Consider the following 14,997-nt stretch of genomic DNA (forward strand, 5'->3'; position numbering starts at 1 on the left):
TGTTATTCACATTCCATATAAAATTTACTGGGCTTAATTGTTTTTACAGCCACATTTTCACCTCATCCTGTGCAACATGACCTCTTTCGTAACTTCCACTTCAATCAAAAAATTATCCAGTATGCCCACAGCCCCTCTTTTCGCCATTACATCCGTTAATTTGCCCTTCCATCTATTCTGTATCAACAAATAATCTAATAAACCCCTCTCCTCGAGATTTATTTTATCCCAAGTATACTTGTGAATATCCTTCTTTGGAAACCATGTGTTTCCAGAAATCAAGATCCTTTCCAAACACACTCCTACATAACCCTCCGTTTTCATCTGCTCTAATAATTCCATACTTACCAGCAATGCCATTTTTTTTCTTTGTCACCCAAAGTTGCATTCAAGTCTCCTACGACAACCTTCGTCAGCTTGGATTTTGTTCAACAAGTTCTGATACACAGTGACAAGAGACCATTTAGCCTTTAATTTTACCTTGATTGTTTTTGAACGGAAAATATTGGAGATGGTTTGTAGTTGAGGAAATTGTTATGCCCGCGCCACACATTGGCGATTCAAGACCATGACCGTCGTACTTTGGTCATTACGACGCGTTGATGCTCTATTCATCGAACCTAGCTAGGCACACATTCAAATTGTCTCAAAAACATTCCCTTTTAGACTTAGACTTATCTGTTCCTAGACCATATCTATTCCCTATTACTTTACAACTTTTCACCTTCCACGTTCCCCATCTCCCCAAGGCTACTGGGGATGCCCTTCCCTAGCTCTACGCCGTTCAGCTACCCCGGACACAATAACTTTTTGTCTTTTTGTACTTCCCATTCATGCACACCGCCCTTATATCTCACTAAATGCCAAAGCATCTCTCTCTCTCTCTCTCTCTCTCTCTCTCTCTCTCTCTCTCTCTCTCTCTATATGTGTATATATATATATATATATATATATATATATATATATATATATATATATGTGTGTGTGTGTGTGTGTGTGTATGAAATTTTTATCGCACTGTGATTTATATACAATCAGGAAGCTACAAATGTCGTTTAATATGCAGTTCACGCTACTTCAGGAATATCCCCTAAGGGGAATTTTTAAGTGATAAATGGATCGGTACCTGGAGTATCTCGAACACTCGAAACAGTACCTTCCAACGACTCCAGTCGACGGCCAAACCACTGAGCCATCAAGGGAGGTAATTCCCCTTCGGGGATATTCTCGAAGTAGCGTGAATTGGATATTAAACGACATTTGTAGCTTTATGATTTTTTATATATATATATATATATATATATATATATATATATATATATATATATATATATGTGTGTGTGTATATATATGTGTGTGTGTGTGTGTGTGTGTGTGTGTGTGTATGTGTGTGTTTATATATATGTTTATATATATTTTATACATATACTGTATATATATATATATATATATATATATATATATATATATATATATATATATATATATTAAAGCTTCAATAACTTCTTAATTTCTCGATCTCACACTTTCTGGATAAACTTACTAGCATGTGTGAGTGCGATTTCCAACACGGAAGGAAAGAGCTCAGTATTTATATATATATATTACCCTGAGAAAGAGGAGTTAAGAGGTCCTCGTGACTGTTGAAATAAAAACATGTTACATTTAGAGTATGAAGATACTAAAAAATAATGAACAAACACAATGATCCTCCACGAAGATGCAGCCTTACCGGTAATATTTTGTAGGATGATTTTCAGACTGAGCACCCGAAGTTCAGGAAGCATTAGAGCTACAGTTGATTAAAAATAACCTGAGGCAGTAGGCGGATGTTATAAATACCCCGTTTGGTGATGTGTGACACTCATAATGCGGCGCTACCGCAGCAACAGAGAATCGTGACAGTTGTTTATACCGTAACCATGGCAACGGTGAGATTTCTTTACCGGAGAGGTAGCGTTCTCATTGAAATAGTAGGAATCAAATAATAGTGAAATATACATATATATATATATATATATATATATATATATATATATATATATATATATATATATATATATATATATATATATATATATATATATATATAATATACATCTATAATATGGAACAAGCTGTACCTTTCCCAAAGCAAAGTGTCTGAAGAAACTTTGTGCTTATGTTGTGTGGTCTTCAAGTCCATATTTTTGATAGTCTAATGAACTTTCTGTGGCTATCATTAGTGCATTAGGAGATCAGCTAATGACAAAATAAATCCCTACGTCCTTTTTGTTATTTTTACATGTATATGGCTTCAGATTATTTTATATTTGTACAAAAACTTATTTACAAATTCACCACCTTATTTTTCATGTTTATTCCCTTTCAACAATTCACTTTGTATAGGTCAGTGAAGCAGTAGAATTCCTTTTGATGTTATTTTACTGAAGGCTTTTTGTTTCAATTGAAATTCGTCTTTCATCTTTTTAGTTAGTATGGGATATGACAAAGTTTCCGTGGCTTGCGAATTAGCATATAAGACTGAAAAACATTTTCACAAGCTAAGGGTATTATCAACTAATTATAACTGAGCCTGTAAAAATTTTTTTAGTCTTATATGTTAATTCTTAAGTTATGGTAAACGTATTTTAATTAGTTGATAACTATAGTCATCCCTTCGCCATTTCCTGCCTCTTCATCAATAGCATGAATGTCTCTGAAATTTCCCTGTCGGCGCCCAGATTTTCAGGCCAATTTTTCCCCCTAGGTATGGGAAAGGCGGACTTTTCCGTCGCCCTAAAGGCTAAGTAGACTGTAAATCTGGACTTCCAGTCTGGATTCCCTTCGGTTTCGGGCAGTGGATTGTACATCAAGTGGCAGTTCAAACCCAGGTTGAGGAAGTCTTGTTGTGTCATCGTTAGGTGAATGCCGGCCAAACTGATGTTTCTTTCGGCAGGCCGCTCGTTCCTTGATAGACCTTTCATTACAGGTGGAGAACATTTTTGGCACATCTCGTTTCTAGTATTTTCCGTTACTGGCAGCATTCGGCTTCCAGTTGATAAATGGAGTTTCGTAGCCTTTAACCTACTGTATGAAGGTCTCTCTCTCTCTCTCTCTCTCTCTCTCTCTCTCTCTCTCTCTCTCTCTCTCTCTCTCTCTCTCTCTCCACAAAAATAATAATTACTATAGATAATTACCTCTCCGCATTGATTATCTTTGGTCGATTATTTTATGTTCTATATTGTTTCATTCCTCTGGAGTTAACAGTATTTGTATATATTTGTATGGCAGTTTTCATTCCGCTACTGATTTTGCGCGTACCTAGTCAACAGAATTCCTATAGATTAATTTTGATATAGGATCTTAAAACTACCTTAAGATTACCATTGTAAAAATATCACTGGAAACGCGCTTCGGTGCATACATAGCAGAGTATGCGCTGGAAATTTTGATTTCGGGCGTTCATTATTATTATTATTATTATTATTATTATTATTATTATTATTATTATTAAGTCCTTGAAGTGTCCATGAAAGCAAATGTTTTTGTCAAATGATAGCTGAACGTTTTTTATGTCATGATCTGAAAATATTTTTTCTTGGAAGTCCAGACATTTTAGGTGAGTGCTATGCAGTGTTTCTAAAGTTAGCTACAGCAGAGTAAGAACAAAACAAAAAGTCGAACTACAAGGTTGCTGAGAATACTACTTGAAAAATTAATACCTATTGCTAGGTTTTTTAGATTTATCATCTTTATTTCGTAAAAAAATTGACGCATTTTGGTTTTTGGGTTTGGTTTTCAGCAGACAGCGCACACCTTTAGAGAAAATCAATATTTGATTTCAATCTCTCTGTCTGATTTAGTCGAACAACTAGTTATCGAAGCCTCTGGCTCTATTACCGAGAAACATTGTCAAAAATTCAAATTATGCTTTTCAGAGAAGAAGAAGAGGTTAATGACAGCAAACTGACGTCTTTCATCAAGACACTGTTGTCAAGTTACGTTCTGAGTGAGAAGAAAGGCAGCTATGATTGATTTTGTTCATCAGAATTAGATTTTATATATATTTAATCATATCCTTTATTTTTTGTAAATTATTGTATTATATGTTTTCATTATGATATTTACTAGTCCCTGACATGTTCGAGATTTTCAGTGATATCAAAGTATTGTCTTAAAAACGTATCTTTGCTGCGGTGGCGGGGGTTAATTGAACGCGCCCCTAAATGTCTGCAGTTTGTAAGCATTATTCAGTTGAAGACTTACCAAATGTGACATATCCGGAAATTGCCGGTAAATTATTCTAATTGCAAATGATAACTGGACAGAAGTGACGTAGAAGCACAGGTAATATATTTGAAAATTTATTATTTCTGAGATGCATATTTATATTCCAAATGTTCTCAATGTAGATGAGCCTAAGCCTATTTCATGTTTGAGGAAGCCAAATGTCAAAGTAAAAAAGGCGTGAGCTAGGTTTGTGCAAGGCTGATCTGACAATGATTTGAAATTATCTTATTATCTCAAGTCAGCATGAGCTGGGTTTGTGCAAGGCTGATCTGACGATGATTTGAAATTATCTCAAGTCAGCCTAGACATAGCTTCTAAGTTTTCTTAGATCAACTTCTTTCAGCTCTCCAACAGTCCAACAAAGGTCAGCCCACAAAGCCTAAGCATCCAAGCACGAGCCTTTTTCCCTTTTAGGCTAGTAGGCCCAGGCTTAAATTAAGCTAATAGTCAGTGAAGAACACAAGGCAACAAAATGTGGTACATTGGTAAACCCACAGCCAAGGTTTGTTTGGGGAAAAAGATAATGCGCTAATCCAGAAATGGAAATGTAGTGATAAGCATTAGCTTAGTTTCAGCTTGATAACATGGCTGGCTTCGACATCTGGCAGAAATATGTTCTTTCCCAACCCTGCCATATTCATTTTTGAATATGAAAGGAAACACAACACCATAAGCTAACTTATACAATTTATGTTCCCTTTCATCTCAAAACAATACATGTCTGCGGATATACCAAGGAGAACACACTGAGACTTGCCATTGTCTTAACTGACTCTGGATCATTCAAACATGCTTAGTTTCCAACTCTAAAACATTTCAGCACGGATACATCTTAACCTGATTTCGCCAGTGGGGGTTCAGGCCCCTGGGGCCCCTCTCAAATATGATACCATGCTTAACAAAACAATGTGGATGCAACTGTTTAGGACTGTTAGCCTACCACCTGAAAAGTATCATAACCTCACATTCCTTTCTAACACGAAAAAATTGCAAACAATTTTCATATCACCTTATTCTGCCACTATTCAAATATTTCATGGTTTAAAATTCACATGCTTGCCATTGTGAATCTAAACACCATCATGCAGGTAGCACATGCTACCTTCAGTATGTGTGTTGCGCCTACCAGTGAAATTGCTTAGCAAATGTTTTGATGTAAAAACTTGCACAGTTCATTATCAGATGAGGAAAAAATAATGCATCCTCCAATTTGGGGTTGCAAGTCACAAAATGCTTCACAACAAAACAACTGATTCATGCTGCCATGATAGTTTTGAAATTCAAAATGGACAAGTGCAAGCCCAGTATTTGCAGACATTAAATATTTATGATTATTGACAAAAAAACATGGCTAGGACGTGACCGGGTCGACCTGTGCATGTGATTAGTTCGATTGACAAGCCATCTACAGTGTGGAAAGAGAACTTTGGCAAATACTGATGGAGATAATGTTATACAATTTTATGATGATGTTGAAAGGGGATTTATCCTTATAGTACTGTGTATGCCATTGCCCTATATCAGGTTATGTTATTTCATTCATCTGTTTCTCCCACCCAATAACCTTGGTTTTCCAATGGAAGTCCCATTATTGTTAGACAAAGTTTTGGGAAAACTCAACACAATTTGTAACATTTTACCAATGAAACTATGCTGTGTATGATTCTCAAGTCTGGTATAACCCTTGAAAATAACTTACCTATTTTCATATTAAGACATAAGTTTAAAGGTGTCTCTTATATGTGCTGTAGGTTTGTCCCAATCCACAGCCCATGTCCACCAGTTACGTTGGACCCTTAGAATAAAAATAGCGTTATTCTAATTTAGAAAAGTATCATAATACTGTACTCAGGGTGGTAGTGATGGAGGCCAATATTGCTGTTGTAAAGAAAGCTAAAAAAAAAAAACATGTTTTATGCAGAAAGGCGGTGAAGAAGATCAATTGTAAGGATACCAGCAACCTAAGTGTACATTTCATGGTTCCTTATTCCTCACACCATAAACATTATTTCAGCACACTGTGCATTTTACAAATGACAGGGGACATAATATCAAAACTGCTTGCTGGAATCCCTTCTTCAGTTTTCTAAACAAGTGGTTTGTTATTTATTTTTTGTTCAATTTTTTTATTTTAATATTTGTACTGTACAGTATATCGTTTTATTTCCTGTTTACCTGTCATCTTAGTTTGTCATTTGCACTTGCTTTTTCATGTGTTTTCATATTGACTTGATTCTACATTTTTTAGTACAGGCAGTCCTCGGTTATCAGCGGGGGTTCTGTTCTGGGGGTGTGATGCTAACCGAAAATTGGTGATTTCCGGCGATTTTCGGGCTTATCGGCACCGAAAAGTGCTGATTTTTGGTTATCGGTGCCTATGTTAAGTACATATTGGCGCCAATACCCAGTTATCGGCGCCGATAAGCGGAAATCAGAGATTTTCGTTGCTAGACAAGTGCCATAAAACCAGATCGTCATTAACCAGGGACTGCCTGTGTCATTAATTTAGGATTTATCTGAGAACCCAAGCAAATATAATACATTGCCCATGGAATTGGTATTGTGATCCCTCCCCACACATTTTTTGTAGAAGTGCTTCAGGTTTTAATTTGGCACAACAATAGTTTTTTAAATAATGGTACTTAATATTTTAGAGTAGTTTAAATGCCCTATCTGTCCCTTTTTTAATGTCTTCAGTCTTGTAATTTCCTCCATATGACTGTATGTAATATGCATCCTATTTAGTTTCAAAATACATTACTCATACCTTTAGTTCTAGTTCGGTTTTCAAATGTAAACTACCTAAGCTTGATGTATTATGTTCCTTTATGATGCGTATTGAACCTTTTTTACCTATTGATTTTATTTATAGTGTTTGCTGTATAGGGTTTATAGTGACCATAGTTTTCCTTTTTTAATGATCTCTTGATTCCTATATTCTAAAGATAATAATTGAGGAAGCTACATGGTGTAACAGAAGAATCAGGGGAAGTTGTCATGGAAATTTTTAAAACATGGAAGAATGGAATAGGGAGAAAAGAGGATTGAAAATTAATTTTAAGGGAAATCAAGCTTATAGTTATAGGAAAGAACACAGTACAAACAGAAAGTGACCATGTTGATGCTTTGGGAGAGTTGTCAGGATGAATTTAATGTAGTATTGTATACTTAATACAACAGATGTCACAAGAGAGGGTCAAGATTGTATAAATATACTGTACATGGAGTAGCTGAGAGATTTTTGATGCCCAAGAAGAGCAAATGAGGAAGAGTTGGAGGAGGGGGATTGTGTTTTGATGGTATATGGTGTGAATCATAAGAAACAGAGTAGAAACAACATGGGGAAAGTGGAAAGAAATTAGATCAAAGAACCTGTTGTCCATCAGGCTTCAGAAAGAACAGATGAACTTTTAGACCATTGTTAATGCTATTGAGGGAGATTCAAAATGCCTTTGCTATTTGTAATCAAACATTGGAGACAAAAACTTTTGGAGGGGTGGTATTCTCAAGCAGCTGTACTCCTATGATTTTAGAGATAGCATGTTATCTTTTATGAAAGATTTTTAATCAGATTGCTCCATAAAAGTAATTGCAGGATATGCACATTGTTCTCCCTATTTAGCCTAACAGGGTAGCATGTTAAAGGTTACCACATATGTGATGGCCAAAAATCAGTTGTTCCGACACGATATACAAACCATCAGTCCTTTACATTAGGAATTACTTTCGGCAGAGCTGGAAACGGCCATTGAACTTTTGAACAAGGTGGTTAGGCAGTTAACTTCGTCCGGGAGGCAGGAGTACCGCCTGCCCGGTTGTAAACATCCAATTTGCTTTTGGCTGTCATGCACAGCAGACATGTTTCCCACTCTCTGCCCTGACCACTGTTGACCTGTTTTCCCGGTTGGATCTTTCTTGTTTTTTCCTACTGCTATCGTTATGAATGTTGATAAACCCCGTAAGCCTTCCTTCCCCCAGCATGTATGTCCTGGGGTGGGAGGGAAGAAGTGTAATACCTTCCGCTCAAGCGTAGGTATGGACCCACACACCCTTTCCCCACCTGCAGAGGACGTATATGTTCTCACAATTCTCCATATTCTGAGTGTTGTTCCTGGTCTGCCTGAGCAGTGGGCAAAGTTTGAAGGGAGGAGACAGTACTGAAGGAAGCCTGCCAAGACATTGTCTGAGGGGTATACGCTCCTGACGACTCCCTTGGTGGCTAACCCATCGTGATCGTTTCTCCCTCCCAGCAAGTTTCCCCTTCTTGCTGCCTCTCCCTCGGGTGAGGACTTCCCCTCCCCTTCCTCACTCGCTTCGACGGGTGTGGAAGGCCATGGGGGAGCGGACGATCAGGACATCCTCTCTGGGGCCTCTCCTCGCTCCAGGGGTGAATTTTTTCCCCCCAGAACGAGTAGAGGCTTCAACTTTGGACCCGACCTTTTCTTCAGGTTTGGCGGTGGAGGTGTCTCTCAGTGGCCAGGTATCTGACCTCACTTCTACCTGGCAGCACTTGGGTCTTCCTGGCGTTCCATCCTTGGAGGGCATGATATCACATCTGTCCGGTGCTCTGGTGACGACCCACGCAGTCACCACATCTACCATGTCTACCATCACCATGACATCGTTTGGCAAGCTGCCTGTGACGGTTGCCACGCACCTGGGCACCCAGATGTCTGCCGCTCCTGCCACGCTCCATGCCGTGCCGCTGCCTCCTGGTTTCCTGGCCCCTCAAGAATGGTCATGTCATTGGTGCTGTACATATCCGTGCCTGCTCCTACTGTTGCTGACCCACGCTTGTTCCCGACTCCGGTTCCGGCTCCTGGTTGTACTGTACTGGCTCCCTCTCATGCTCCACCCATGCCCTCGACTCATGCACTGGCTCTTGGCTTTCTTGGCTCCCGCACTGTTCCACCTGCCCCGGCAGCTGTTAGCCCGAGCACCAACGTCTCCACTACCTGGGTTGCCCCCGCTTCCGTGGCTCCCCTGGCTGCACCTGTGTCCTCTGCTGCTCCCTCCTAGATGGGGGACCTGACTGCCATCCTGAAGAAGATGACAAAGAAGTCGAAGAAGGGGTCCAGGAAGGTGTCGTCGTCTTCCTTGTCTTCATCTTCGTCATCCTAGTCGTCTGCTACCTCTTCTTCTTCTTCTGAGGCTCGCCAGCCGAAGAAGAAGAAACCTGTCTCTCCCCCCTCTCCCCGAAGTCTCGCCCCAAGACTTCTAAGGGACTGGCTCCTTCCACAGGGAAGGCAGTGGGATCTCATGTCGGCTTTTCCTGGTCCATGGGCCAGGGAAACAATTCATTGGCCCCGGTCAGTCATATCAGGAGCTGAGGGCGTGCAGCCACAGTTTGCACTCCCGCTGCTGTGCCGAAGAAGCCCACTTCTAAGGACAGCGCTGTGTTTGACACTCGTTCGCCAGCCACTCCGAGTACCCAGGTTTCTAAGGGCACAGGGCGAGAGAAAGAGTGCGGGCAAGCAGGTGCTCTGGCTCTTCCTGCTAGCACTTCTTTGAGTGCCAAGCAAGGTTCCAGGGAAGGTGCACCAGTCTCTCTGGTCCGGACACCTGGCAAGACAGAGAAGAGGTCTCCTACTCAGTCTTCCTGAGAGGTTTCGGCCTCTTAAGAAGACTATGGCCCATCTAGAGGACAGCACAAGTTCTTGCCAACCAGCCGCACGCCCGACTCCTCCCAGTCCCCAGCCATGTTCGCGTGGCCAGTCTGGCTCGGGGGAGCCGAGTGTGTGGCTCGACTTGCGTGAGCCGCCTGCTCTCCTTGGGAGAACGCTTCGCCGAGGTGAAAGTGTACTCCTCGATCCAGGTTGCCATCACCACTGCGGGTTGGTGACCGCTCCCGGTCCGCTGCTCCTGCTACTTCTGCCAGCAAGACCAGTGGCGGCGCCCGATCCTCCTCACCTGTCCCCTCAACCTCCTGGGCTCCTCCCAGGGGGCCGAGTCAGACAGGAAGAACTCCGGCAAGTCGTCTCCCCAGAGTTCTACCTCGGGGGTGTACGTTCCTGGCTCAGTTCTCAGATCGACCAGATTGTACGCCCACGTGGTGCAGAAAGGATCACAGGGGTCTGCCGAGGTTCTCCCTCCTGAGGGGAGAGTAGATCGGGAGGACCGCACCCTGGAAGGACTCGAGGTCCTCTTCCCCAGGACACAGACACCTCCGAAATACAGAGGACTTTTGATGAGTTAATTGCACTGATTCGTCAGCACAACGACCTTGGGGAAGGGACCACGGCCTCATCTGTGGATCATCCTTCACGCCTCGAATCCGTCTGGGGACCGAAAAAGGAACCCAAGGTTTCGGTGGGGCTGTCGTGGTCCATGCTTGCCGAGGGGGTCCTCGATCAAATGAATGGTCTTGTGTCTGGGCAAGACAATTCCATGTGATCAAACCGCTTGGACAAGCTGCTTCCCCCTCCTCTGCCTCGACAGAAGCGTTTGTATGCCCTCGGAGAGGGCATTGCCGCCTAAGCAGGTTGACCCAGACCTGGTTCGTCTAGACCCAGGTCTCTCATTGCAGCAACTTACTGCAGAGAGTATTTCTCTCTGGCAGCAAGAGGCAGCAACCCTGGAAGCCACCGCCATGGCAGCTTTCCAGGCAGTCTCTTGGTTGGATCTGTGGTTGTTCACAGTATCCAAAGTGGCTGCTTCCTTAGGTGCTATCATACCTGGGGAAGATTCTGCTTTCGGAAGACTGTGACAGTCTGGAGGTAGAGCCATCTCCTGCCTCGCCCACCAGACGGCAAACCTGTGGGCCATCCTGGTCCTGAAGCGGAGAGACGCCGTTCTTTCTCACTTCTCCAGGTCCATGGGACCTGAGTCGGCAATGACCCTGTGGAACTGACCGTTGCTGGGTTCTACCTCTCTCTTCCCTAGAGAGCTGGTGGAGGCTGCGGTGGACAAGTGTCAGGCCGATGACAGTGGCCGCCTTGTTCACCAGGCAGTGGCCAAGTCGTCCAGGTCTTCGCATTTCACTGCAGCCAGGCCTTTGGGTCAGGATAGCTCTTCCTCAGCCCCTAAGAAGTCCCAGTCTTCGAAGGGATCCTGTGGGAACATCCAGCCTTCTTCTTCCTCTGGAAAGGGAGGGTCTTCCCGCCCCTTGCAGCCCGCTTTCCAATCTGGTAAAGGGGCCAAGGGGAAGAAGAAGAAGGGGAAACGCTAGGGGTGGCGTTCCCCCCCGACTGCTGCCGAAGGTGGGGGGGTGCCTGTCGTGCCATTGGCCAACATGGCAGCGATACAGAGCCGAGACTTGGGTAGTGGATGTCCTTCGGAAGAGATATCTACTACTCTTCAAGCCTCGGCCACCCCTCACCAACACTCTGGTCCGTCTCCGCACCTACATCCAAGGATCACCGAAGGATACCACACTAATGCAAGAAGTGCAAGCCATGCTGAGCAAGGGTGCTGTGGAAGCCATGTCGGATCGGTCCCCAGGCTTTTATAGCCGAAGCTTTCTTGTAGAGAAAGCCACGGGGGGTTGGAGACCGGTCATAGACCTCTCTCCCCTGAACCGATTCATTCGCCAGACTCGGTTCACAATGGAGACAGCACGATCCGTGCTTGCCTCCATCAGGGAGAACGACTTCATGCTTACGGTGGACTTGAAGGATGCATATTTCCAAATACCCATTCGTCTGTCCTCTCACAAGTACCTCTGCTTTATCCTCGGGGAGACAGTCTTCCAATTCAGGGCACTCTGCTTCGGGCTCTCGACCACTCCCCAGGTGCTCACGAGAGTGTTCTCTCTTGTGTCAGCTTGGGCCCATTCGCACGGGATACGTCTACTGAGGTATCTCGACGACTGGCTGGTCCTGGCAAGCTCCTGCCTGCAGTTGCTACAGGACAGGGATTGGCTCCTCGGGCTTTGCCGCGAGCTTGGGATCGTGGTAAACCTCAAGAAGTCAAATCTCAACCCAAGCAAAGGATAAAATACCTGGGCATGCTGATAGATACGGTAGCAGCGAAAGTCTTTCCCTCAGACTCTCGTATCAGCAAGTTCAGGAAGTTGGCACAACTGTTCCTGTCTCACAGCCAGCTCGGCAATGGCAAGTCGTCATCGGTCACCTGTCATTGCAGGAGAAGCTGGTCCTTCATGGGCGTCTTCACCTGCAGTCTCTACAATGGAGACTAAAGGAGTATGGTCCCAGTCCCAAGACCCCCAGTCCTTTCTCATCCCTCTTTCCGAAGAGGTGAGAGAGGACCTACACTGGTGGATGGACGACAGGAACCTCTTAATAGGAGTATCCCTAAATACTCCCCCTCTGGACATGCTATTGTTCTCGGACAGATCGACCGAGGGATGGGGCGCACTCCTGGAGGAGTTGCTGACTTTGGGTGTGGCACCGAGACAACAAGCACTTTCACATCAACATCCTGGAACCCAAAGCAGCCTTCCTGGCTCTCCAAGAGTTCTGGGATCAAGTGATGGGACACTGGTACTGATGAGCAACAATACCACAGTAGTGGCATACGTCAACAAGCAGGGGGTGTCTGGTATCCCTCCCGCTCCACCAGTTGATGATGCAGGTGCACAAGTGGGCGCTGGCTCACTCAATAGAGCTGTCAGCCAGGTACATTCCAGGCAAGAGGAATGTCGTCGCAGACAAGCTCAGCTGCCAGAATCGGGTGATCAGAACAGAATGGTCCCTTCACCCGGAAGTCGCAGAAACTGTTCAATCTATGGGGGCGTCCAGTCATCGATCTGTTTGCCACCCAGCACAACAGAAAACGTCGGGTCTTCTGTTCAGTCATGCCGGACCCATGGGCTGCTGCAGAGGACATGTTCCAGCACCCATGGGACAACCTCGACGTCTACGCCTTTCCTCTGTTCTGTCTGATTCGCAGAGTGATCAACCAAGTGATGATCACTCCAAATCTCAGAATGATTCTAGTGGCACCCAAACCCATTTGATATCCCAACCTGCTAGCCCTCCTTTCCGAGGCACCAAGAGAGATTCCCCCCCTGGCCCAACCTGCTGCACGTCAACCCCACGTAGAGTGGTATCATCTGGCAGTGCAGTCCCTATGTCTTCACGGCTGGAGGTTATCCACCATCTCCTGCGAGTGAGAGACTTTTCACGTCGCACAGCAACGGAGATGGCCGGGTACCTCAGAAGATCCTCTGCAGCGGTATATCAGGGAAAGTGGTCCGTGTTCTGTGGTCGCGGACTTTCTTGTCTTTCTTTGCCATGAGAAGCTTCTTTCCATTTCAACTCCGTTTCAGCTGAAAGGTGTAGATATCTCCTCTTCCTTTGAGATTTCCCTACTGATGAGAAGCTTCGAAAGGTCTTGCCCACCCAGGGATCTCAGGCCCCCTGCTTGGGATGTGACTCTCATTCTAAGGAGCCTGACTCGTGCACCATACAAGCCTTTACGAGAGTCGTCAGACAGGGATCTGACCCTCAAGACCGTCTTCTTGCTGGCCCTGGCATCAGCGAAGAGAGTTGGCGAACTTCTCGGACTTTCCTTTGATGTTAAACATTCGAGGGGATGGGGATCAGTTACGCTCGATTTCGTCCCAGATTTCGTGGCAAAGACTCAGAATCCTTCAGTTCCTGACGCTTGGTTCGAGTCTTTCACGATCTCCTCCCTAGAGGACTTTGTTGGTAATACAGTAAACCAGATGAGATGCTACTGTGTCCTGTTAGAGTGCTGCAGCACTATCTGAAGAGGACTCGCCGCCTCTGGCCTGAGTGTCAACGACTCTTTGTTAGTACTGGCTCGACCAAGAAAGAAGTGTCCAAGAACACAATCTCTTTCTGGCTTCGTGAGACGATAAGGAGAGTGTATTCTGCTGCTGAAGAAGACAACACCGGTACGCTTTGTCTGAGAGCTCACAAAGTCTGCAGCATTGTTGGTCCCACAGGTTTTGAAGGCAGGCATGTGGTCCCAACAGACCACCTTTACTTCCTCCTACCTTCAGGTTGTTGCACACAAGTCCTTGGACAATTCTCCTTGGGTCCTGTGGTGGCTGCTCAACAAGTTGCGTAGCTTACCCGGCTCCTCTAACAGGACAGGTTGCGTCTCACCTAAGATGTACAGTTGTGATTGGGAGAATGAATGTGGAGTGACTGGCCTCTCTTCCTTCTCCTCATCGCGGCCCTCTTCCTATGGGCAGGGAGCAGAGGTGCCGTTATATGCTGGATCTGGCAGTTGATGCAGATAAGTACTCAGTGAGAGCTTCTGTTCTATTTCTGCTCAGGATTGTAGAAGCAACCCCACTCTTTCCCCTTGCAAGGTGGGGTAAGGAGACCATGACAATAAGACAAACCCAGTGCTTGTGATTGCCTTAATGTCACCGACTTTTAAAGTTCTTCCTAGCCTACTTTGCATGAACTGACACTTCCTCTTTCATGCAAAGGGACCCAGAAATCTGACAATTGATCTCATGTTTCTTACAACCCGATCATGTTGTCAGAGGCAGTTTTCCCTTCCTCACTCTGTCGACCAGAAAGGGAACACAAGGTGTGGTGAACTCCAGTCAGTTCATAGAGACTCACTCAGATTCCTCCCTCCAACCAGTGAGTCTTCCTAATGTAAAGGACCGACAGTTTGTATATCGTGTCGGAACAAATCACAATTTTTTAAAGTAGATTGTATTTTTCCTAACTATACAAACTTGAGGTCCTTTACATTGCATTTCATGCCCACCTCATGCCACCCCTCAATCTGACACCTGGGCCGAAAGGCAAATTGGAATGTTTACATCCAGGCAGGCGG

The 14,997-nt window shown here is 44.3% G+C and overlaps 2 protein-coding genes across 4 annotated transcripts in view; one reads left to right on the top strand and one right to left on the bottom strand.

The window, feature by feature from the left end:
* The window catches only part of LOC136846951 (dynein regulatory complex subunit 5), an 11,855-nt gene extending 10,068 nt beyond the window's left edge, over positions 1 to 1,787 (bottom strand). Inside the window, exon 1 of the mRNA XM_067118205.1 lies at positions 1,733 to 1,787. Coding sequence (XP_066974306.1) covers positions 1,733 to 1,787 — 55 coding nt within the window. The remainder of the gene's footprint in view (positions 1 to 1,732) is intronic.
* The window catches only part of LOC136847428 (receptor-binding cancer antigen expressed on SiSo cells), a 797,278-nt gene that overhangs the window by 740,281 nt on the left and 42,000 nt on the right, over positions 1 to 14,997 (top strand). The window contains exon 1 of one of the 3 annotated variants that reach the window (XM_067119099.1): positions 3,959 to 4,329. The exons of the other annotated variants lie outside the window; for them this stretch is intronic. The gene's annotated coding sequence lies outside the window, so the exon portion shown is untranslated. Of the gene's footprint in view, positions 1 to 3,958; positions 4,330 to 14,997 lie in introns of those variants that run through there. 3 annotated transcript variants of the gene reach the window in all.

This window comes from Macrobrachium rosenbergii, chromosome 16 (genome assembly GCF_040412425.1).
Source record: "Macrobrachium rosenbergii isolate ZJJX-2024 chromosome 16, ASM4041242v1, whole genome shotgun sequence".
Classification (NCBI taxonomy): domain Eukaryota; kingdom Metazoa; phylum Arthropoda; class Malacostraca; order Decapoda; family Palaemonidae; genus Macrobrachium; species Macrobrachium rosenbergii.